Raw genomic sequence first — 24,719 nt, forward strand, 5'->3', positions numbered from 1 at the left:
TTGTCAAACATTAAGATTGACAAGTCGCCAGGCCCGGACCAGATTTGTCCTCGGCTGCTTTGGGAAGTGAGAAATGCAATCGCTTCGCCACTTGCGAAGATCTTTGCATCCTCGCTGTCCACTGGAGTCATACCTGAGGACTGAAGAGAGGCAAATGTAACTCCTCTCTTCAAGAAAGGAAATAGGGAAATCCCCAGCAATTACAGACCAGTAAGTCTCACGTCTGTCGTCTGCAAGGTGTTAGAAAGGATTCTGAGGGATAGGATTTATGACCATCTGGAAGAGCATGGCTTGATCAAATGCAGTCAACACGGCTTTGTGAGGGGCAGGTCATGCCTCACAAACCTTAGAGTTCTTTGAGGATGTGACTAGAAAAGTTGATGAGGGTCGAGCTGTGGATGTGGTGTATATGGACTTCAGTAAGGCATTTGATAAGGTTCCCCACGGTAGGCTCATTCAGAAGGTCAGGAGGAATGGGATACAGGGGAGCTTAGCTGCCTGGATACAGAACTGGCTGGCCAATAGAAGACAGCGAGTGGTAGTAGAGGGAAAATATTCTGCCTGCAAGTCAGTGGTGAGTGGTGTTCCACAGGGCTCTGTCCTTGGGCCTCTACTGTTTGTAATTTTTATTAATGACTTGGATGAGGGGATTGAAGGATGGGTCAGCAAGTTTGCAGACGACACAAAGGTCGGAGGTGTCGTTGACAGTGTAGAGGGCTGTTGTAGGCTGCAGCGGGACATTGACAGGATGCAGAGATGGGCTGAGAGGTGGCAGATGGAGTTCAACCTGGATAAATGCAAGGTGATGCATTTTGGAAGGTCGAATTTGAAAGCTGAGTACGGGATTAAGGATAGGATTCTTGGCAGTGTGGAGGAACAGAGGGATCTTGGTGTGCAGATACATAGATCCCTTAAAATGGCCACCCAAGTGGACAGGGTTGTTAAGAAAGCATATGGTGTTTTGGCTTTCATTAACAGGGGGATTGAGTTTAAGAGTCGTGAGATCTTGTTGCAGCTCTATAAAACTTTGGTTAGACCGCACTTGGAATACTGCGTCCAGTTCCGATCGCCCTATTATAGGAAAGATGTGGATGCTTTGGAGAGGGTTCAGAGGAGGTTTACCAGGATGCTGCCTGGACTGGAGGGCTTAACTTATGAAGAGAGGTTGACTGAGCTCGGTCTCTTTTCATTGGAGAAAAGGAGGAGAGGGGACCTAATTGAGGTATACAAGATAATGAGAGGCATAGATAGAGTTGATAGCCAGAGACTATTTCCCAGGGTAGAAATGGATAGCACGAGGGGTCATAGTTTTAAGCTGGTTGGAGGAAAGTATAGAGGGGATGTCAGAGGCGGGTTCTTTACACAGAGTTGTGAGAGCATGGAATGCGTTGCCAGCAGCAGTTGTGGAAGCAAGGTCATTTGGGTCATTTAAGAGGCTGCTGGACATGCATATGGTCACAGAAATTTGAGGGTGCATACATGAGGATCAATGGTCGGCACAACATTGTGGGCTGAAGGGCCTGTTCTGTGCTGTACTGTTCTATGTTCTAAAATTGGAACACCAAAGAATCATTCATATTTATCAACAGGGCAAACATTTCAGTATTTAGCTTCATTACCAAGATCTCAATTTAGCAGATTAATGATAATTAGCCAAGTTAAAAAAAATTCAAAAACTATCAACCTCGAACAGCACCACAAAGTCTACCGAGTTCACATCCCATAACCGAAAACAAGCAAGAAAATATCGTGTTTCGATAACTCCTACAATACTGCTCTGACAAAAATCAATCTAAAACCTTAATTATTCAGAGTTTGAGTGATAATGGGAACTGCAGATGCTGGAGAATCCAAGATAACAAGTCTGAAGCTGGATGAACACAGCAGGCCAAGCAGCATCTCAGGAGCACAAAAGCTTACGTTTCGGGCCTAAACCCTTTATCAGTGTTTATTGCGCGACTCAGGTGTTGCTGTAAATAACCTGTAAATGTTGTAAAGTGGCTTTTGCAATTAAAGACTCAAATTCACATTAAATTTTATACAGGTTTATTTGGAAATATTACTCAACAAAGGCAGCTGTGTTTAGGGTCAAGGATGCTGGGATTTGATAAATATAACCAATAACATGAGGATTTTGTAATAATAATCCTACATGAAGTTTTCAATACAGAAATGGCAATTGGAAGTTCCAGACAGCCTACATCTGCACCCCAACACAGAAACTAATTATTCTGCTCATGATACATCAACAGAACATAACAAATGTGCTTCCTTCAATTCTCCAGCAAATGTTCACAAATTAAAGAAACAACTTAAAATATCCCTGGCCCAAAGCTAGTGGTTACTTACACTGAAAATGTATTTCTTTAAAAATGCCAAGAAAGTCAGAAATAAAAGTACAAAGCTGAGTTACAATGCAGAAAGCCATGCACTTTCCCCATTTGGATGGAAGATATAAAACAATCATAAATCCATTTTAACCACTGTAACTAGCCTGGTGTCATGAGAAGCTACATGTCCTTGACTCCACAAAAACTTGGAGAATCAGCGAATGAAAGAAGGGGAATATTAAAGAAGTTCTAAAAGGATTTTAAGTATTAATGCTGCCAACTATTGTTACTCCTTATAATAAATCAGTCATTTCCAATTCCTTCATTCTATTCCACTAAAATTAGAACACAGTGGAAGATTATTTGGTTAGCAAATGCACCATCTGGTTAAGTCATTTTTAATTAATTGCAACATTTAGAATAGGTTCTGGACCACATATAACATTCCAGAGGAAACTCATGTAAAACCTGCTCTCCATACAATGACAATCCATATTCAGGTTACTTTTCAAACATTCATGCATTTTATTTTTAAATGAGAAAATCTAGAATTCTAATGCAATGAAACAGAATTAAGCTGCAATTTTATACGCAAATTAGTTTTTAAAAATATGGTCATCATATTTGTTTGTGGGAGCTTGTTGTGTTCAAACTGGCTGCCAAAATTCTGTACTTTACAATACTGACTATGTTTCATAACAACCTAATTGACTGTAAAGCACTTTGTAATATCAAGTGTTGTGACTCGTCCTGTATTAATGCAAGTAATTCTGTTACCCAATAATGAAACTGGTTTTATTTTGACATCATTGCATTATCAGCTTTTATTACAAGCGTGAGAAGTCTCCAATTTGCTGACACCAGAGCAAATTGCCTTAACGTCAAATATCTGTTGATTTTCACAAATTGAAACTAGAAATGGCCCGTACATATTTCTCAGCAGAATTAAGAAAAAAGAAAGCCGATTCGCCACTCTCACTTTTTAATAATCTTTAGAAAATATAATTGAAGAGAATTCCTGTGCAATAGAACCAGATGCTATTGTCTTCTTCATCTATACAGTTCTTACATCAGTCATGCCAATATTTTATAGAAAATGAAACTGAATGAACACAATATTTTAGAAATAAAAATAGAACATCACCAGTTTTCAAAAGTAAACAAATGTTTCTTCTCATCAGAACAGAGGGAACTATCTTAAACAATTTTCTGTTTCAGTCCACAGATGCTGTCTTTTGAGCTTTTCCAGCATTTTTGTTCTCATTTCAGATTTCTAACACAGTATTTTGCTTTTGTCTAGTTTTTTTTGATGCACCAAGCAGTAATTTCCCAGTGTCTCATTGATCAGCAAATCAGAATGGTATTTTGGTCACAAATGTGAAGCTCTCACCTGTGAAAAATTCTCCAAGGAGGAAAAGTGAAGTTACTAAAATGATGTGGCATGGCAGCAGTAAAAACGACCTGATCCTCTGTCATTACCTTCCTGTGATCAAACAGGCATTCCTCACAAAAGTAAGGGATAGAAGATCGAGGGTCATCAGCAGAAAGGGACAGCTCCTATCAAATAATAAACTTTTAATAAAAGTCAGATGCTTAAATCTCAGTCACTAGCAACCTATGCTTTGTTTTAATTCTGTACTCTACTCAGCCAAATATTCTGTGCATTAGGAAGAAACCGTTTCTTTAAAACAAAACAGCTCCACGACTCTCCAGCAAGTAGTTCAAAGCAATAATGGTAGAGGCCAGGGGGCAATTGCAATAATTATCGTCTCGATCACAGCTATTTCTTGTTTAACAGGAGAACATGAAAATTAAACAGAAAGCACAAGTCAGTTCTTATAATCAAAAACACTTCTTATTAGACAGTGTAAAATGTGTGGAGGTTATACAAGAAACAAAACCTAGAACTATTGTAAATAATGCATATTGTAACAGTACATAACAGAAATAACACCAGAATCAAATCGTGATGTACACAATACCCAGACAGATCTGTCCTCAGCAAGGATCTTGATGAAGAGACATAAACTTGAAATGTCAATTTAACATTAATAAAGAATAGATGCTGCGTGATCTACTGAGGGATCACAAAATGTTTTTTTTTTATTTCAACTTCCTGTATCTGCAGCACGTTTTCCTTGTTTTAAACAGAATTCATGTTCAATCTAAGTGTATAAAATTAAAACTTGCACATAGCTGTCGACTGTAATGATGGAGGAAACAGCTGTAAAGTGATATCGTCTTGCCAAAGTTAATTTCCTTTACATCATTACTTTTTTAGTTCATCCAAATTAAAGGAGAAGGGCTGATCGTAACCCATTAGGTGACTGTAGTCATTTGGATGCCAGAAAAGAACTGGATTTACTAGCAATGACATTTTGTTTGCATAAAACGTGGTGAACATTTTGCTGACTCCTGGAACTTTCACGTCCTTTTGATGGAAAACCGTTTTCTTCTGCCGGAGGAGAACACTGTAAGTGATAGCTGTGTAAGTGTCAGTTTTTGCGTCATGATATAGGTGGATCACATAACCTTTGGTGAGGAGGTGCAATACCATCGGACTTAAAAAAGTAAAGAATCCCATTATGCTGCAGAAAGCCATTTGTAACGCAGGACTCTGAACTGCAAGACCAGAATGGAGGAGAACATAAGGCATCATACACAAACTGAAAATGCTGGTGGAGTAGGAGAAGAATTTCACCCCTATAAATAGAAAGATAATTGAGACAAGAAAAAAGGGTTAATTTCATTATCAGCTTTAAAATTTAGAAATGATGCAAACACTTTTTTTTAAAAATTAATTTTTTTTACCATGTACTACTCTGGCCAAGTTTCCACTGTAAATCAACCGTCCTTCCAAATTGTTGCCATCTGAGCAAAAGTGGCAAATAGGTTGCCCGAGTGCAAAGTAAATCTGCACACACAAGAAAAGTGCTTGTAGTATTTGTACAAAACTGGATAATTGGATTTGGTAATAAATGAATTTCAATAAAGGAAGTCAGATATTATAAGTGTGAGCACATCATCCAGCTTCACTGCTGTTTCTCATACAGCAGAGAAATATATTTTGTGTGTCTTTTGGGCCATGGGCTTTTATTTGTCCATGCGACATGGGAATTACTGTAAGATCAGCATCAATTCTCCATCCTGATATGTCCTTGAACTGCATTGTTTGTTAGGCCATATCAGTGAGCTGTTAAAAGAGTCAATCACATTGCTGTGGGTCTGAAGTAGCATAATTGGACAAAAATAGAGCAGATTTTCCACTATAAAGGACACGAGTGAGCTAGATTGGCTTTTATGACAATCAATCGATAATCAATTTCAGATTGATTAAATGAATTCAAATTCCACTGGCCACTGTGGTGGGCTTTCAATCTGTCTCTAATGCAGGTTTTAGGTTAGGTTTTGGGATTACTAAACCAGCAATATTAGGACTACATCAGCATCTTCACTCAAGAGAATAGTTTTCTTTGTTAAGTCATACCTCTCCCCATCAGCAAGTAGTTTCAGTTTTAATAAGTAGTAATATATTCATTTTCTGCATAGTAAATCTTACTACCTCCATCTTTGAGCAAAATGTCTATGCCCCCTTTCAGCTCCCATAGTAGCACTAATCTTGAGAAATGTCTAATCCCAGTCTCTCCTGCACTGTATCAAATTATGCATTATGGTGAGTAGTGTCATTTCTGGTTTTGATCTGAATGGGTTTGTAAATTGGGTCCAATTCTACGTATTTGTTGTTTGCATTACAGGTGGAGAACCATGCCTCGAGGAATTCCCGTGTGTGTCTACGTTTGACTTGGGCTACTACACTCACCTTGTCCCAGTTAAACTGAAGGCCTTCGTTGTCTGAGGTACCAATATTAAGGAGAGTTCCTCTCCTTAATATTGGTACACTCAGACATCGAAGGCCTTCAGTTTAACTGGGACAAGGTGAGTGTAGTACTTCAAACCAAACATAGACATGCACAAAAATTCCTTGAGGCATGGTTCTCCACCCGTAATGCAATCAACAAATACGTAGAATTGGACCCAATTTACAAACCCATTCAGATCAAAACCAGAAATGATACTACTCACCATAATGCACCAAACAGTATAAATTACAAGCAGAGTAGAATAACACTGCTTCATCAGAGGCTCCACAGATGATTTCACCTAATATGGTGATGAAATGTCTAAATGAGAACAAGCCAACTCGATGAGCAAGACAACAACCTGACCAGAAGAATGGTGTGAATCACGACTTGTACTCTTCCATAGCTAACTTAAACTTAACGGTCACTGCTATTCCCTAAATATTTCCTTCTGACTTTTGATCCTTTTGACATAACTCCATAAAATCAGATCCAGCAATGTCTCCTTTCTCAGTGGTCTAGACATAACAATGTAGAAAGTTATCCCAAATACACTCTAGAAACTCATGCCCCTCAGTCTATTATTAGCCAGTATATAGTGGGGCAAATAAAGTCATCCATTCTATGATACTTGTAACAATCAGTAATTTGTCAGTGAATTTGTTCTTGTCTATCTATTTTGCTAGCTGGTGGTCTATTGACATCCAAAAATGTCATGGCAGCTCAATTGTCTCCAAGCTCGAAACAAACAGATTCTCCTTGATCTCTTGAACATCCAGTCACAACACCATTATAACATGTTGCTAAATAAATTTTGTTAACTGTCCCTTTCTCCATTCCCTATCTTTCTGATAGAAGATCCAGGAACATATTTATTACCCATATGTGCATCTGCTGTGCCAGGACTAAATTATCACAATGCAATATTCCACCTTTGGAAACCTATGAAATAGGTATTCATAGGCTAGATGCAGGAAGGATGTTCCTGATTGTGGGGGGAGTCCAGAAGTGGGTTCATAGTTTAAGGATAAGGGGTAAAGGTTTTAGGACTTGAGATTATGTACAGCATGCTTGCCTTTGTCAGTCAAGGCATCAAGAATAATAGTAACAAGCTATGCTCCACCTGAACAACACTACATTTGTGTGCAGTCTGGTCACTACAAATATAGGAAGAATGTGGAGGCTTTGGAGAGGGTGCAAAAGAAGTTTACCAGAATGTTGCCTGGACCAGAGTCTGTTAGCCATAAAGCAAGCTTGGATGGTGTTCACAAGAGCATCGGAGGCTGAGGGCGATGTGATACCAGAACATAAATTGGGAGAGGCCTGGATAGTCAGTCCTTTTCCCAGGGTGGAAATATCAAATATAACAGGGCACAGGTTTAAAGTGAGGGGAGAAAATTTAAAGAGGCTGGACAAGGCAAATGTTTCTTTTCCCTCAGGGGATCACGGGTCTGACAGGTATGAGGAGAGATTGACTAGGTTGGGATTGTTTTCGCTAGAGTTCAGACAAATGAGGGGGTGATCTCAGAGACTTATAAAATTTTAACAGGACTGGACAGGATAGAAGCAGGGAGGACATTCCTGATGGTGGGTGTGTCCAGAACTCGGGGTCACGACTCAGGGTAGACGATTTAGATTAGATTCCCTACAGTGTGGAAACAGGCCCTTTGGCCCAACAAGTCCACACTGCCCCTTGAAGCGTCCCACGCAGACCCATCCCCCTATAACCCACACACCCTTGAACACTACGGGCAATTTAGCATGGCCAATCCACCTAGCCTGCACATCTTTGGACTGTGGAAGGAAACCCACGCAGACACGGGGAGAATGCGCAAACTCCACACAGACAGTTGCCTGAGGCTAGAATCGAACCCAGGTCCCTGGCACTGTGAGGCTGCAGTGCTAACCACTGAGCCACCATGCCGCCCTAGGACGGAGAGGAGACACTTCTTCATCCAAAGGATGGTGAGCCTGTGGAATTCATTGCCACAGGAAGTCGTTGATGCCAAAACACAATGTATTCAAGAGGCGACTAAATACAGCACTTGGGGCGAATGGGATCAAAGCTTATGGGGAGAAAGTAGGATTTTGCTATTGAGTTGAACAATCACGAATAATGACAGAGTAGGCTCAAAGGGCCATATTGCCTCCTCCTGCTCCTATCTTCTATATTTCTACGCAAACACAGAGTGGTTGAAGCCTGAAATGCATCGTCAGGTGAGGTGGTAGAAGCAGATGCAATAACAACACTTAAGAGGCATTTAGACAGGCATACGAAAAAGCAGGGTTCAGACAGATACAGGCCACCGGCAGGCGGATGGGATTCGTTTAGAACGGCATCACGGTCAGTGCAGATACGGTAGGTTGAAGGACCTGTTCCTGTACTGTACTATTCCAGGTTAAATTTCTTCACCCGATGAGTGGTGAGCCTGTGGAATTTATTGCCACAGAAAGCGACTGAGGTTAAAACACTGTTTACATGAAAGAGGTAGATATAGCACATGGCCAAAGGAGTCAAGGGACGGGAATAGGAAGGAAATACAGGGATACGGATCCTGTACGCAAAGACAGTTTTACGCAGTGAGCAAAATGTGCCGGCACGGGATTGGACGGCCGAAGGTCCAGTTCCTCTGCCGTACTGGACTTTGTTCAAAGGATGCGGGGCATGTGAATCAATGGGCACAGGATGGGAGTGAGGGTAGATCAAGGGATGATTGGGGGAGGGGGGTTGAAGTGAGGGTTTATGGGGAGAGTGGGATTAAGGTGCTGAGCTGGATGATCATTCTGAATGGCGGTGCTGCCTCGAGGAGTCGAATAGACTATTCATGCCCCTTTCTTCCACGTTTCCTTCCCTGGGGTTCGGAGTCGCTGTCGTGAAGCAGAAGGTGGATATTTTACAAATCACACCGAGTGACCCCCTCCGGAGACACGGCCCAACGTCCCTCACTCACTGATTAATTAATTAATCAACTGACTGACTCTACCTGTGGGCTTCGGCGACTAACGACAACCCAGGGCACTCCAGGGCCATTCAGCCGCTGGGCGTCGGACAGCTGAAACGTGGGGCAGTGAACGCTGAGACCGGAGAAAGGCCGTACAGCTGTACACAGACCTGTCACCCTCAATCGACACAGAGACACTGAGCGGCTCCTCGACATGAGCAGCAACAGCACCGCCATCTTCCAACCTGCCGACTGCACCTCCCAACAAACTCAGATACCATTGGGCCGCTGTCAGCTGCCAATCAGCAAGGCGCCTACGACAGAAGCTCCGCCCCCCAGTACATAAACAGGAGGAGCTGATGGAGTTGGTCGGAAGAGTTTCGTCAATGAACGTAGAGCTAAGCTCTCCCTCCCGACTTCAGATGTCAAACATTGGCGGAACCGAAACTTTTTACCCTTTAAGCTCAAGGACAATCAATGGTGGACAGCAGGTGTTGGTTTTAACGTCGTTCACACGAAAGGAAATGTTGGTACAACACTGGAAAGCTGACAGGAGTGAGAATGTCAGTGTATACCCTGGTCACAAGTAGGAGTTAAGGTTATAGACAGCATCTCACTGAACTGAACTCTGAAGAAGAATAAACAAAACACAGGCATTCTGAAGGACTCAGTGCTGTTCTTTTTTCTCTCCACAGATGCTGCCAGACCTGCTGTGTTTCTCCAGCAATTTTTTTTGTGTTTCACATCACGAGCATTCGCAGTTCTTTGTTTTGTTTCTGCTATTGAAGCCAAAGTGGATTTAGGTTATTGTTGGCTATCTAACTTTACATTTTATTACTTATATAAGGAATCATCTCAAGTTTACACCTTAGCCTTAATTGCCAGTCCCCAGCTAATGGAATATTTTCATTAGCCTTGCTAACTCTGCAGCACTGTGCCCAAGGGGATTGCTTTTAAATTGTTCTTTCCACAGTTGCTGTCAGATCTACAGAATATTTACAGCATTTTCAATTTTTATTTCAGATTTCTGGCATCCACAGTATTTTGCTTTTGGTGTAATGTTTAATTTGCTGCCATTTCTTTTCCAGAAATACTTACCTTCAAGAAATTCTGTTTGTCTCGCAGATAAGATCTCCATTTGTCTCCTTTACTTTATCTTTCTCATTCCTTTCCTTGATAGAATCACAACCAACTCGCTTTCGCATCTCCTTTCTCGGTAACTATCTCCAACTCTGGCTTATTCCACATTTGATTCCAACTGAAGCTCCATCTTAATAAAAGCCAAGAGAACTGCGGAAGCTGTAAATCAGGAACAAAAACAGAAGTTGTTGGGAAAAGTCCAGCAGGTCTGGCAGCATCTGTGAAGAAAGAAAAATCAGTTAACGTTTTGAGTCAGTGACCCTCGTCAATTTTCTGATTTTTTTTATTTTCTTCACACATGCTGCCAGACCGCTTATGTTTTTCCAGCAACTTCTGTTTTTGCTCTTGAAATTCTATCTTGTTTGGAATCCACCCATGAATAGGGTAAAATCCAATATTTATCTCAACATATCCTGAAATTGCCATGCATTGTCACTTATACAGTTTAATACAATCTGTGTCCAGTAACAGATTCACTGTATCTCAAATCTGATGTGTTCCAGTTTCATTCCATCCATTATTTTGAGCTCCAAGAACTCATGGATCCCAGTGTCCCTCGAGATCATTCTTCCTTTCACTGGTGTCTTGAGACCATTCCTTCACCCAAGCTCACCTCTTGCATTATATTCACAACACCCTCTGATCTTTCAGTGCTGAATGATCTGTTCTTAGTAAAGGATCAGCTTCATCTCCTTACACCGTACCCTCAGGCGACTGCCTGTGTGGAGTTTGCACATTAACTCCTTGTCTGTGTGGATTTCCTTCGGTTTCCTCCCACAGTCCAAAGATGTGCAGGCTAGGTGGATTGGCCATGCTAAATTGCCTGTAGTGTTCAGGGATGTGTAGATCAGATGGGTTATATGGGGATGGGTCTAGGTAGGATGCTCTGAGTTTCGGTGTGAACTTGTTGGGCTAAAGGGCCTGCTTCCAGACTAGAGATTCTGTGATGATTAAAATTGATTTAAGTTTTTGAGTTCCAGATGAGAGCAGAAACAGTAATAGACATATTGCCAAAGGGATAGAGGAGGGGGACCTGAGTAGGAATCCATCAAGAAAAGCTTCACGTATCCTACTAAAAGCCTGGATAGCTAGGGCCCATGCAAGACCTCTTCATTAGAGAATGTGAAATAGGTTAAAGAAGTTATGCTACATGAGACTAGGTTTAGCCAGGCAGAGGAGGAAGGTGGTGGATGGGAAATGGTTGGTAAACTTGGAAAACCGGAAGTGGATATGTTGGTGCATGGGGATTGTTTGCTAGTGAAGTTTAAGAGCTATGAGGAGATGTGACAAAGTTCTTGCTCGACTTCAGGAATAGGCTGCCAGGCGGATCTCTCATATTACACATCACAAATTGTACGTGTGCTAAAAGGCTGAAATATGGGACCAACTGTGCCTGGCTGCAGTTAATCCAGACAACTGCCTCAAATGTCTCATGAAATTGGGATAGTTGATCACCATGCTTCCATTCAGTGGAGAAGCATCTTAAGTCTGATCTGGTGGGGATAGAAGTGTCACTAGTTTGAATGTCCATTGTGATGAGGAGGTGGTTAGCAGTATGAAGCTGGAAGTTGTTAAAATGCTGTAGAGCATTGAGAAGAATCAAGAGTACAGGTGGGGAGAGACCTTAGTAGAGTCAAGGTGGAAAGAAATGAGTTCAGTGGAGCAGGAAACAGAGTTAATCAGTGCTTCTGAAAGGACAGGGATAGTAAGAACCGCCAATGCTGGAGTCAGAGATAACAGTGTCTGAGTCTTCAGGAATAAATAGATGGAGGAGGGGCAGAGCTGGGGCTGAGGGATACCTTCCCCAGCCCCACCCCTCCTCTCTATTTATTTCTGAGCTTACTTCCCCCTCCCCTATTTCTGAAGAACGGTCCCGACCCGAAATGTCAATTTTCCTACTCTTCTGATGCTCCCTGGCCTTCTAGAAGGATAGTCTGGTTTGCACATTTTGAGGAGGAGATAGGTGGGCTGTTCTGGAATGAAGACTCAGGCATGATATTGTGGAGGGACAATCTCTGGAGGAGATCAAGAGCTAACTGCCGGAAACAATAGCTTGATATTTCACAGTGGGATCATGGTCCAGGTTTTGATAAAAGGAAAGTTTGGTGCTCAGTCCCTGCAAGATTATTTACCAACTTGGTTGGAAGTTGGTAAAAAATCAACAACAGCACACCCCTGTCATTCCAAGTTTGATAACATCAATGTAAGGGTTGGCCTTGAGGGAACGGAATGTAACAAGTTCAGAGAGATAGGTTACAATGACTAATAGGAGAAGAGATATTGTGACTGACTATGTCATGCTAGCTGTTCACTGAAAAATCAGACAGATTGACACCATTCTCTGTAATAAAGAGCATGAATCAAGATAGCTTTTGACTGCCCCATGCAAGTGTACACTTCATCTGCTCAAAGCTGAAGAGGAACCTGAAGAGGAACTTGAAGTAGTTGAGCTATTCTCATTTTCCTCACTCGATATAACATGCTACAATTCCTTAGTGTCTTTTACAAAACTTCAACTAATCTAAGCTATTTCTGCACTCTCCTAAATGGGAAATATTGCAGCCAATTGTATAATGTTTATGAATACTGATCCATTCCCACCTTCTCCCATTCCAGTCCTTTTTGGAAGCTGGAATAACAAAGGCTGTCTTCAGCCAGGCATATCAAGGCATTCACACCTTATTCTAAATCCTTCACCCTTTCTGATAGTCACTTGTGACATTTCCAAGATACAATTTTGACAATTGAGAGGGGTGATCTAGGTAGCTTTTTCAACAGTTTTGAGGTTCTGTTTATTCCCTCCACTACTTTTGAAGATTGAGGGTAATGGAAATGTGCAATTTGTCCTTAATCCCTATTATTTCTTGTTAATGCAAAAAATTGAATACGAAGTGGCTCATAATTACTATCTGTAGTGATAGTCCCCAGCTACAGTTCTCCTTACCCAGTAACATCCTTTTTAAAGCAGTGTTGCTGCTACAGCTTGATATATTATCAATAAACCTTAACATTCTATAGCATTCATTAAAACATAGAAAATAGGAACAGGATAGGACACTTAGGCCTTCAAATCTAATCTGCCTTTAAATATTTATCTGATCATCCAACGCAGTACCCTGTCTCTGCTTTCACCCCATACCTTTTGATCCCTTTTGCCCTAAGAACTGTATCTATCTTTTGAAAATGTTAAATATGTTTGGCCTCAGAGATAATGGGAACTGCAGATGCTGAAGAATCCAAGATAACAAAGTGTGAAGCTGGATGTTTGGCCTCAACTGCTTTCTATGGCGCAGAATCCCACAGGCTCACCTTCTCTTCGTCTCAGTCCTAAATGGCCTAGGCTGTGTCCTTAGACTGTGACCCCTTGTTCTGCACTTTGTAGTCATCAGGAACATCCTGCATTTACGCTGTATAGTCCTTTACAGGTTTCTATTAGATTCATCTTCATTCTTCTAAATTTCAGTGAATATAGTCCAAACTGATCCAGTCTCTATTCTCACATCAGTCATGTCAGTCTGGTATTCCCTACCTCAGTCCTTTGTGGATGATTCTTAGAATTCAATTACTAATCTATTTTACTTTAACTCTATTCCTTGACCTTACCTGTGTGTTTAATTCTATTCTGATTGATTTAAAGTCATGTTCTGTGTGGAATGTGTGACTGTACCTTGATGATCTGAAAATGTTGTCTGGTTCAAGGGGCCACATTAGCATTTCATGTCATGTTGTTTGAAAATCAGTTCCATATTTCCAAGGCCCATTCTTCAGTGCTTTTCACTATGCATTTCCACATGATAGTTACTTCACATAAAACAAATAACATTTGCACATGTATACTGGCATCTAAAGACCATGTCACACATTATTAACTTTCAAGTGATCTTGTCACATGAGCAGAAGGGATGTCTGCCTTGAGATCTTTATTTACCTCCCCCAGTGACCACAGTGTCAAATTTAGCTCTCAAGTTCATAAGCAAGGACACAAGTATCCCAAAGAGAAAGCTATCAATTTGATAATCACATCTATACCTTCTTGGTTTTTATTAGCATGTAAATCAATGGTACATTAATACATAGATATTGTTACAATCCCAGACCAGATCACCAAATTATACTATGATCTGTTTAGGGATCAGCAACATTCTGCATTTCATCAGGAACATCCTGCATTTACGTTGTATAGTCCTTTACAGGTTTCTATTAGATTCATCTTCATTCTTCTAAATTTCAGTGAATATAGTCCAAACTGATCCAGTCTCTATTCTCACATCAGTCATGTCAGTCTGGTACTCCTTACCTCAGTCCTTTGTGGATGATTCTTAGAATTCAATTACTAATCTATTTTACTTTAACTCTATTCGTTGACCTTACCTGTGTGTTTAATTCTATTCTGATTGATTTAAAGTCATGTTCTGTGTGGAATGTGTGACTGTACCTTGATGATTTGAACATTCTATTTTCAAAGTAGCCAAAATATGAGATCCAGTGACTTACGAATTGATTAGAACCACAGGATTCCATAGCTTTGAACAAAAATACGATATTTTATGATACAAGTTAGAACAGTAGTACAATCTAGTATACACATCTAACTTATTGATGTTAATGACACCGTGAGTCATAACCTCAGTAATTTTCACAAATTCTTCATTTTTGCCAATCTGGTTTTGAAAATCCCTCACGAGAATCATTCTATTATGGACTGCCTCAATGACTAACTATCACAGGAGCATATAGATGGATTGATGGGTAGATCAGCAGCAGATGGAATTGAACTCTCAAAAATGTGAGAAAAATGTTTGGAAGAAGGAATAAGACAAGAGAGTACTCAATGAATGGCAGGGTACAAGGAAGCTCAGAGGAACCAGACAGTTTGAGAGGTAAAGGGGTTCCGGGGGGGGGGGGGGGGTGCGGGTGCTTGTCCACAGACCCCTGATGGCTGCAGGTCTGGTTAATAGAATATTTAAAACGCATATGGGACATTTACCTGTATCTTTCATGGTACTGATTACAGAGCACCAAGGTTATGTTAGAGCAGTAAGCAGCGTTCTTTCTGATGAAGGGTCTAGGCCCGAAACATCAGTTTTTGTGCTCCTAAGATGCTGCTTGGCCTGCTATGTTCATCCAGCTCCACACTTTGTTATCTTGAAATTGACTCTCCTTGACATCAAGGAGCCATACCAAAACTAGAGTCAATAGAAATCAGGGAGAAAACTTCTCCATTGGGTTGGAATTATACATAACAAAAAGTAAAATTGTTGTGATTGTGAAGGTCAGTCATCACAGTTCCGGAAACATCACTGCAGGAGTTCTTCAGGGTCGTGCCCTAGACCCAACTAACTTGGCCTCTTTCAACAGTGATTGTCTTTCTGCCATAAGGTCAGAAGTGGTGATGTTCACTGATTGCACAATGTTCAAACCATTCACAACTCCTCAGGTACTGCAGCAATCAATGTCCAAATGCAACAAGGACCTGCGTAACATCCAAGCTTGAGCTGACAAGTTGCAAGTAGCACAAAGGTGCCTGGCAATGACCATCATGAACAATAAGGAATCTGATCATCACCCTTTGACTTTCAACAGCATTATCACTGCTGAATCCCCTATGATCAACATCTGGGGTTACATTGCCCATAAACTGAACTGGACCACATATCCAAATAGTGATTACAAGAATAGATCAGAGGCTAGGAATTCCACAGTAAATAATTCATCTCTAAACTCTTCAACGTTTGCCCACTGTCTTTAAGGCCCAAGTCAGGAGTGTTAAGAAATTGTCCCTACTTCTCTGGATGAGTGCACTTCCAACAACACTCACATTCAAAACAAAACAATCCACTTGACTGGTACCATAGAAAGATTCCACTGATGCTCAGTACCAACAGTGGATAACAGCTGAAAGGTTCATTGCACAAATTTACCATGGCACCTTGGATAGTACCTTGCATACCCTCAACCTTAAATACCTAGGTCAAGGGCAGCACGTCCATGGAAATACAGACACCTGCAAAGCTGATCACCAAGTCTCTTAGACATCCTGACATGGAACTAAATCACTGTAACTGGGTCAAAATGTTGGAACTCCATCCCTTAGAGCATATGTGTTTAGCTACACCAAATAGGCTGCAGCAGTTCAAGACAACTCACCACCACCTTCTCAGGTGCATTTAGGAATAAATAATAAATGCTGCTCATCCAGTGCATATCCCTTGATTGACATTTTTTTTTATAAACCCATAATGGATTAGTCGAGTCGACTTCACTTTCAAACTTCTTGATCACTTGCAGGCACTGGGGACTGCTTGTCCCTTATTCGGGCTACTTGTATTTCTCAGATTAGGAATAAAATTAGTCCCTCCTTTTGAATCCGTATCCACTCTGTTACAACAAACATGGTTTTGACTTCCATTCTTACACTGTAAACAATTGTTACTCCCCTCTATACCAAACCAACTGATTTTTGATTGGTTTTTGGTATCTTGACTTAGGTACTATTCATAAAGAAGAAAGCTCTCACACATTCAGTCACCTTATCAACTTATACTGGTTCTGACCAGTCAAAACCAGTTTATGCAGTTGCAAGTATGTCAAGTTAACACAAGTTAACTTCATAGTGTTCAAACTCAGACAGGTATATATCAATACCACAAAACTGGAATATATTTATTCGTTGTTTTAATGTGCAATTGCAGAATATGATTTCTCACACAGCTGCTGCATGTCACTAAATCCTTCCTGTGCCTACAAAGAATCTTGCGCCTCCTTAAATTCTTCCTGCAGCCTGTACACTGCTATTTCCCTGACCTTCCTCTCCAGCATGTGAAAGTGCTTCATTTTCCCAGCCTACAGTGCAGCCTGTGAAGGTGCTGCGCCTCCCTGACCCCTCACTGCGGGTTGTCAAGGTGCTGCGCCTCCCTGACCCCTCACCGTGGGGTTGTGAGGGTGCTGTGAGTTTTGAGAAGATTTGTAGCTCAGGTTGAGGTTCTGGATGTGAGTTTGCTCGCTGAGTTGGAAGGTTTGTTTTCAGACATTTCATCACTTTTTTTTATCTGAAAAAATATACTTTATTCATAGAATATACAAAAAATAAAACATTTATACACCTACCCAGTCATGCAAGCCGCTCCGGGTTACCCAGGGGGTACATACACCAACTAAAAGGAAAAAAACAAAACAAAGAAGAAAAAGAAACAAACCAAAGAAAATACCCCGGCAGCCGTCTCCCCGCACAGTCCCCGTTGGCCCCCTGACCAGTCGGGGAAGGCGTCAGCTGGGCCCAGTTACCAGATAGGGCCCTTTTTTCTATTCTGGACAAGGGGTTTCATACCATGGTCTTTCCCCACTGCGCCTTGGCAACGGCTGCCCCAAGCTTTAGCGCGTCCCTCAGCACGTAGTCCTGGACCTTGGAGTGCGCCAGTTTGCAACACTCGGTCGGGGTCAGTTCTTTCAGCTGCCAGACCAGCAAGTTGCAGGCAGACCAAAGAGCATCTTTCACCGCATTGATGGTCTTCCAGGCACAGTTGATTTTCGTCTCGGTGTGCGTCCCAGGAAACAGCCCGTAGAACACAGAGTCCCGTGTCACGGAGCTGCTCAGGACGAACCTCGACAAATACCACTGCATCCCCCTCCAGACCTCCTGCGCATAGGCACACTCCCGAAGGAGGTGATAGACAGTCTCGTCGCCCGCACAGCCGCCTCAAAGGCAGCGTGCGGTGGCGCAGAGATTCCGGGCATGCATAAAGGATCTCACTGGCAGAGCCCCTCTTACCGCCAGCCAAGGAATGTCCTTGTGCTTGTTTGAAAGTTCTGGCGATGAGGCATTCTGCCAAATGCCTTTGGCAGTCTGCGTGGGGAACCACACGACGGGATCCACCCTCTCCTTTTCCCGAAGGGTCCTGAGGATAATACGTGCTGACCACTGCCTGACGGCCTTGTGGTCAAAGGTGTTTCCTTTCAAAAATTTCTCCACGAAGGACAGGTGGTACGGGACGGTCCAACTACTCGGAGTGTTCTGCGGCAACGAGGTCAGGCCCATCCTTCGCAACACCGGGGACAGGTAGAACCTCAGTAAGTAGTGACACTTGGTGTTTGCGTACTGAGGATCTACACACAGCTTGATGCAGCCACACACAAAGGTAGCCATCAGGGTGAGGGTGGCGTTCGGTATGTCCTTTCCCCTGTTTTCCAGGTCTTTGTACATGGTGTCCCTGCAGACCCGGTCCATCCTCGACCCCCAAATGAAGTGGAAGATGGCCCGGGTGACCGCAGTGGCGCAGGTCCAGGGAATAGGCCAGGCCTGCGCCACATACAACAGTACCGAAAGCCCCTCGCACCTGACAACCAGGTTCTTACCCGCGATGGAGAGGGACCGGAGTGTCCACCTGCCCAGCTTCTGCTTCAGTTTGGTGATACGCTCTTCCCAAGTCTTCGTGCACGCCCCAGCTCCACCGAACCATACACCCAGCACCTTCAGGTAGTCTGTCCTGACGGTGTAGGGGATGAAGGAGCGGTCGTCCCAGTTCCCGAAGAACATGGCCTCGCTCTTACCCCTATTGACTTTGGCACCCGAGGCCAGTTCAAACTGGCTGCAAATGTCCAACAGCCTACTCACCGACCAACGATCGGTGCAGAAGACGGCGATGTTGTCCACGTACAGAGCGGTCTTGACCTGCAGGCCTCTGTTGCCTGGGATAGTCACGCCCTTCAGGCTCACGTCCTTCCTGATGGATGCGGCGAAGGGCTCCATACAGCACACGAACAAGGCAGGAGAGAGCGGGCAGCCCTGCCTGACTCCAAATCTGATGGGAAAACTGCCCAATTCCCACCCATTGATCAAGACTGCGCTAACAATGTTGGTATAGAGCAGCCGGATCCAATTGCGGATGCCCTCCCCGAACCCCAATTTTGAGAGGGTGTCCCTCATGTAAGCATGAGAGACCCTATCGAAGGCCTTCTCCTGGTCCAGGCTGACGAGGCAGGTGTCCACCCTCCTGTCCTGCACGGAGGCGATCGTATCCCTGATGAGTGCGAGGCTCTCAGCGATCTTCCTGCCCGGCACAGCACAGGTTTGGTCAGGGTGAATCACGGACTCCAGGACAGACCTGACCCGGTTGGCTATGACCTTGGCCAGGATTTTGTAGTCCACGTTCAATAATGAAATGGGATGCCAATTCTTAATTTCTTCCCTCTCCCCCTTCCTCTTGTAAACGAGGGTGATGATGCCCTTCCTCATGGGCTTGCACATTTCCCCTGACTGAAGCGCACTATCGTACACCTCCAGCAGGTCCTGGCCGACCAGGTCCCACAGAGCGGAATACAGCTTGACCGGTAAGCCGTCGCTCCTGGGAGTCTTATTCCTCTCAAAGGACTTGAGGGCTCTGGTCAGCTCGTCCAGGGATATCGGCCGGTCTAGCCACTCCCTCGTGCCATCGTCTAAGACCTCCGTGATAGATGACAGGAATGACTCAGAGGCCGTGCTGTCCGTGGGCTACGTGTCGTACAGTCCGGCATAGAAGGATCTGCTGATCCTCAAAATGTTGGGCCGAGACGACGTCACCGAGCCGTCGTCCTCCTTCAGCCGGCTAAGCACAGAGCTCTCTTTGTGCACTTTCTGAAAGAAGAAACGCGAGCATGTCTCGTCCTGCTCCACGGAGTGGACCCTGGACTGGAAGATTATCCTGGAGGCCTCTGCGGCAAAGAATGAGGCTTGCTGGCACTCACCTCGCGGAGGTCCTCTGTGACATCGACCCCCATCGATTGCAGAAGGAGCAGGTTCTGCATCCTTTTCTAGAGTCGCGACAGCTTTCCCTGCCTCTCCCTCGCCTTCCGAACACCCTTGAGGACAAAGAACCTCTTGATGTTCTCCTTCACTGTCTCCCACCAGTCGCCCGGAGACTCAAAGAGGGGTTTCACGGTTCTCCAACCAGCATACTCCCTCTTAAGCTCCTCGACGTTCTCTGGGGTCAGAGTCGTGTTGAGCTTCCACATCCCCTTGCCGCCCTGCTGGTCGTCCTGTAAGTGACAGTCGGCCAGCAGGAGGCAGTGGTCAGAGAAGAACACCGGCTCGACACCGGTGGACCTGACCGAGAACGCCTGTGACACAAACAGGAAGTCTATCCTTGAGCAGATTACCTGTCTGGCCGCGACCAGGTGTAACTCCGTTGCGCTCCGTCTGCAGGGGTGCTGAAGACGTCGAGCAGCTTGGCGTCCTTCACCGTGCCCATCAGGAATCTAGATGTGACGTCCAGTTTACTTCCCCCACCCGCTGTCCCCACACCGGACCTTCCATCTGCATCAATGATGCAGTTGAAGTCTCTGCCTAGGATGACCGGCCTGGATGTAGCCAGCAGGGGTGGAAGCCGCTGCAGGACTGCGCTACTCACTCCGTACCGCTGGGGCGTACACGTTGATCAGCCTCAGCTGAGCGTTCCTGTAGGTGACATCAGCCACTAGGAGGCGCCCCCCCCACCACATCCTGAATTTGAGAGATGGTGAAGTTGCGCCCCCACAGCAGAATAGCCAGGACCGAGGAGCGACAGTCGTTACCCCCCACCCCGAGCAGATCGAAGGCCCACAGGTCCAGGCGCCCGACCATTTCCCGTACCTGCTGAGGTGCGGTATCCCGCACTCCTGCAGAAACAGGAGGTCTGCCTGTACGGTGGTCAGGTAGGCCAACGTGAACGCACATCTTGCAGTGGACTTGACACTGCACACATTAACGCTCGCAACCCGTACCCCCATTGTGGGCAGTGACCGCAGTACCCTCCCCGAGTCCAAGGTCCAGCCCCTCCAGCTGTCCCTTCATGCCCATTGCCCGGGCGAACTGCTGGACGCTCTCCGGGCTCAGGAAACCGTCTGTGCTGCCTTCTAGGTGGCATCCCCCCCCGTCAGGGGTACAGAGGCAGGAGAGTCCGGCTTTGGGTCAGGCTGGGGACACGCTGTTTGCTGTTTCCCGCCTGAAGGTTCCGGGGGGGCCCTCCAGGGCCCCAGCAGCGCGTGGCTGGGTCTCGGAGGGAGCCTCAGGACACTTCCCGTCACCTGGAATCGGGATGCTGCTTTCCTGCTCCCTTGAGATCTTTACCTTCTGCTTTGGGCGGGCCTCCTCCGAATCCCCCTCGTCAGAAGAGCTCTTCTCGCTCCCCCCCCCCCCTGTAGCTGCCCCTTCCCGCCTGATGGTTGCGGTGCAGGGGCCCACCGGCGCGCCTTCCTCCTCGCCTTCCGGACCATCGTCCGCTCCCCTGGGTGACCTGTCACCTCCTCCATCGGCTCTGGGTTGTCAGGGGGGAGCGGAGCCTGCAGAGGTGCTTTGCTGGCCTCGGGTCTGTCCTGCGGGGCTGGGCCCTCCTGCACATTAGGGGGGTCCTTGCAGGGGCCTGGTGCCTTCCTGTCTTCCGGGGGGGCTTGCCCCACATTGCCCCTGCTGGCGACCTGGGCGTAGGTGGTCCCCCGCCACGGGCATGCCCTATAGAGGTGGCCCGCTTCCCCAAAAAGGTTGCAGTTTTTCTCTTTTGGGCAATCCTTTGCAAGGTGTCCCTCCTCCCTGCAGTTCCTGCAGATGGTGGCTTTGCAGTCGACCGCCACATGACATGACCTACAACTGGCATGGCAGACTTTAGGTTGCCCTGCGTAGGTCAGGTAGCCCTTGCTCCCGCCGATCGCGAAGCTGGATGGTGGGTGTACGATGTTCCCGTCCGCGCCCATCCTCAGCGTCACCCTGACCTGCCTCTTACTGGTCCAGATCCCGAAGGGGTCCCTGATGTTGGTTAGGTCCCTTTCCACCTTCACGTACCTTCCGAGGAAGGTCAGGACATCAGCTGCAGGCAGATACAGGTTGTACATGTGTACAGTCACCGTACGGCTCCTCTGCACTGGCATCACAAACAGGGGGACAGCGGTCAGTACGGAGAGGGGGCCCTCACCTCCTTTCTCCTTGAAAACCTCCAGCAAGCACTTGCAAAGCTTGGCACTCCTGAAGGTTACATCATAGAAACCTCGTCCGGGGAAATCCTGCAGGCAGTAAGTGTCCACAGCAATGAACCCACAACAGTCCAACAGGACCCTCTTCACGAAGAAGGTGCGGTCCACAGGTGCACCTTCATCCACCTTCTTCACAGAAACGCGGATGGTGTTCCGGACCCCCTGACCTGGGGCACGAGCACTTGCCGCAGCCATCGTTGCAGGTTGGCTGCTCCCCTGAACCAGCGTTAGGCCAAAGCCAGCATTAAGATCCACCGGTTGCAAGGGTGCACAGCCAACCCGACCTCCACCTCCAATACAGTCGTGCTCTCCTCTTCTCCGTCCACAAAAGAATGGGTCTTTATTTAGTTCCAGATGTAAGCTGATTCACTGAGCTTGGAGGTTTTGTCACTTTTTTTTTATTTGAAAAAATATACTTTATTCATAGAATGTACAAAAAATAAAACATTTATACACCTACCCAGTCATGCAAGCCAGTCCGGGTTACCCGGGGGTACGTACACCAACTAAAGGGGAAAAAAAAACAAAACAGAGAAAAAAGAAACAAAGCAAAGAAACCGCCCCGGCAGTCGTCACCCCGCACAGTTCCAGTTGGCCCCCTGACCAGTTGGGGAAGGCGCCAGCTGGGCCCAGTTACCAGATAGGATTCTTTTCCCTTTTCTGGACGAGGGGGCTCATACGGTGGTCTTTCCCCACCACGCCTTGGCGGCGGCTGCCCCAAGCTTTAGCGCGTCCCTCAGCACGTAGCCCTGGACCTTGGAGTGCGCCAGTCTGCAACACTCGGTCGGGGTCAGTTCTTTCAGCTGGCAGACCAGCAAGTTGCGGGCAGACCAAAGAGCGTCTTTCACCGCATTGATGGTCCTCCAGGCGCAGTTGATGTTGGTCTCGGTGTGCGTCCCCGGAAACAGCCCGTAGAGCACGGAGTCCCGCGTCACGGAGCTGCTCGGGACGAACCTCGACAAATACCACTGCATCCCCCTCCAGACCTCCTGCGCATAGGCACACTCCAGAAGGAGGTGATCAACAGTCTCGTCCCCCCCGCAGCCACCTCGAGGGCAGCGTGCGGTGGTGCAGAGATTCCGGGCATGCATAAAGGATCTCACTGGCAGAGCCCCTCTCACCGCCAGCCAAGCAATGTCCTTGTGCTTGTTTGAAAGTTCTGGCGATGAGGCATTCTGCCAAACGACTTTGGCAGTCTGCGTGGGGAACCACACGACGGGATCCACCCTCTCCTTTTCCCGAAGGGTCCTGAGGATACTACGTGCTGACCACTAACTGACGGCCTTGTGGTCAAAGGTGTTTCCCTTCAAAAATTTCTCCACGAAGGACAGGTGGTACGGAACGGTCCAACTACTCGGAGCGTTCCGCGGCAACGAGGTCAGGCCCATCCTTCGCAACACCGGGGACAGGTAGAACCTCAGTAAGTAGTGACACTTGGTGTTTGCGTACTGAGGATCTACACACAGCTTGATGCAGCCACACACAAAGGTAGCCGTCAGGGTGAGGGTGGCGTTCGGTACGCCCTTTCCCCCATTTCCCAGGTCTTTGTACATGGTATCTCTGCGGACCCGGTCCATCCTCGACCCCCAAATGAAGTGGAAGATGGCCCGGGTGACCGCAGCGGCGCAGGTCCAGGGAATAGGCCAGGCCTGCGCCACATACAACAGTACCGAAAGCCCCTCGCACCTGACAACCAGGTTCTTACCCGCGATGGAGAGGGACCGGAGCGTCCACCTGCCCAGCTTCTGCTTAAATTTGGAGATACGCTCCTCCCAAGTCTTAGTGCATGCCCCAGCTCCACCAAACCAAACACCCAGCACCTTCAGGTAGTCTGTCCTGACGGTGAAGGGGATGAAGGAGCGGTCGTCCCAGTTCCCGAAGAACATGACCTCGCTCTTACCCCTATTGACTTTGGCACCCGAGGCCAGTTCAAACTGGCCGCAGATGTCCAACAGCCTACTCACCGACCGACGATCGGTGCAGAAGACGGCGACATCATCCATGTACAGGGAGGTCGTGACCTGAAGGCCTCCGCTGCCTGGGATAGTCACGCCCTTCAGGCTCACGTCCTTCCTGATGGAGGCGGCGAAGGGCTCCACACAGCACACGAACAAGGCAGGAGAGAGCGGGCAGCCCTGCCTGACTCCAGATCTAACAGGAAAACTGTCTGATTCCCACCCGTTGATCGAGACTGCGCTAACGATGTTGGCGTAGAGCAGCCGGATCCAATTGCGGATGGATCCCTCCCCGAACCCCAATTTGGAGAGGACGTCCCTCATGTAAGCATGAGAGACCCTGTCGAAGGCCTTCTCCTGGTCCAGGCTGACGAGGCAGGTGTCCACCCGCCTGTCCTGTACGTAGGCGATCGTATCCCTGATGAGCGCGAGGCTCTCAGCGATCTTCCTGCCCGGCACAGCGCAGGTTTGGTCAGGGTGAATCACCGACTCCAGGACAGACCTGACCCGGTTGGC

General features: G+C 46.1%; 1 protein-coding gene across 1 annotated transcript; it reads right to left on the minus strand.

Moving 5' to 3' along the window:
* Positions 1 to 2,029: 2,029 nt before the first annotated feature.
* On the minus strand, positions 2,030 to 9,399 carry tmem70 (transmembrane protein 70). Its single transcript, XM_048529936.2, has 3 exons — positions 9,175 to 9,399; positions 5,142 to 5,244; positions 2,030 to 5,033 (listed from the first exon to the last, which is right to left on the minus strand). The coding sequence occupies exons 1-3, from the start codon at positions 9,367 to 9,369 to the stop codon at positions 4,600 to 4,602; spliced, it is 732 nt and encodes a 243-aa protein (XP_048385893.1). The 5' UTR covers positions 9,370 to 9,399; the 3' UTR covers positions 2,030 to 4,599.
* Positions 9,400 to 24,719: the final 15,320 nt, after the last annotated feature.

Source organism: Stegostoma tigrinum, chromosome 5 (assembly GCF_030684315.1).
Source record: "Stegostoma tigrinum isolate sSteTig4 chromosome 5, sSteTig4.hap1, whole genome shotgun sequence".
Taxonomy (NCBI): domain Eukaryota; kingdom Metazoa; phylum Chordata; class Chondrichthyes; order Orectolobiformes; family Stegostomatidae; genus Stegostoma; species Stegostoma tigrinum.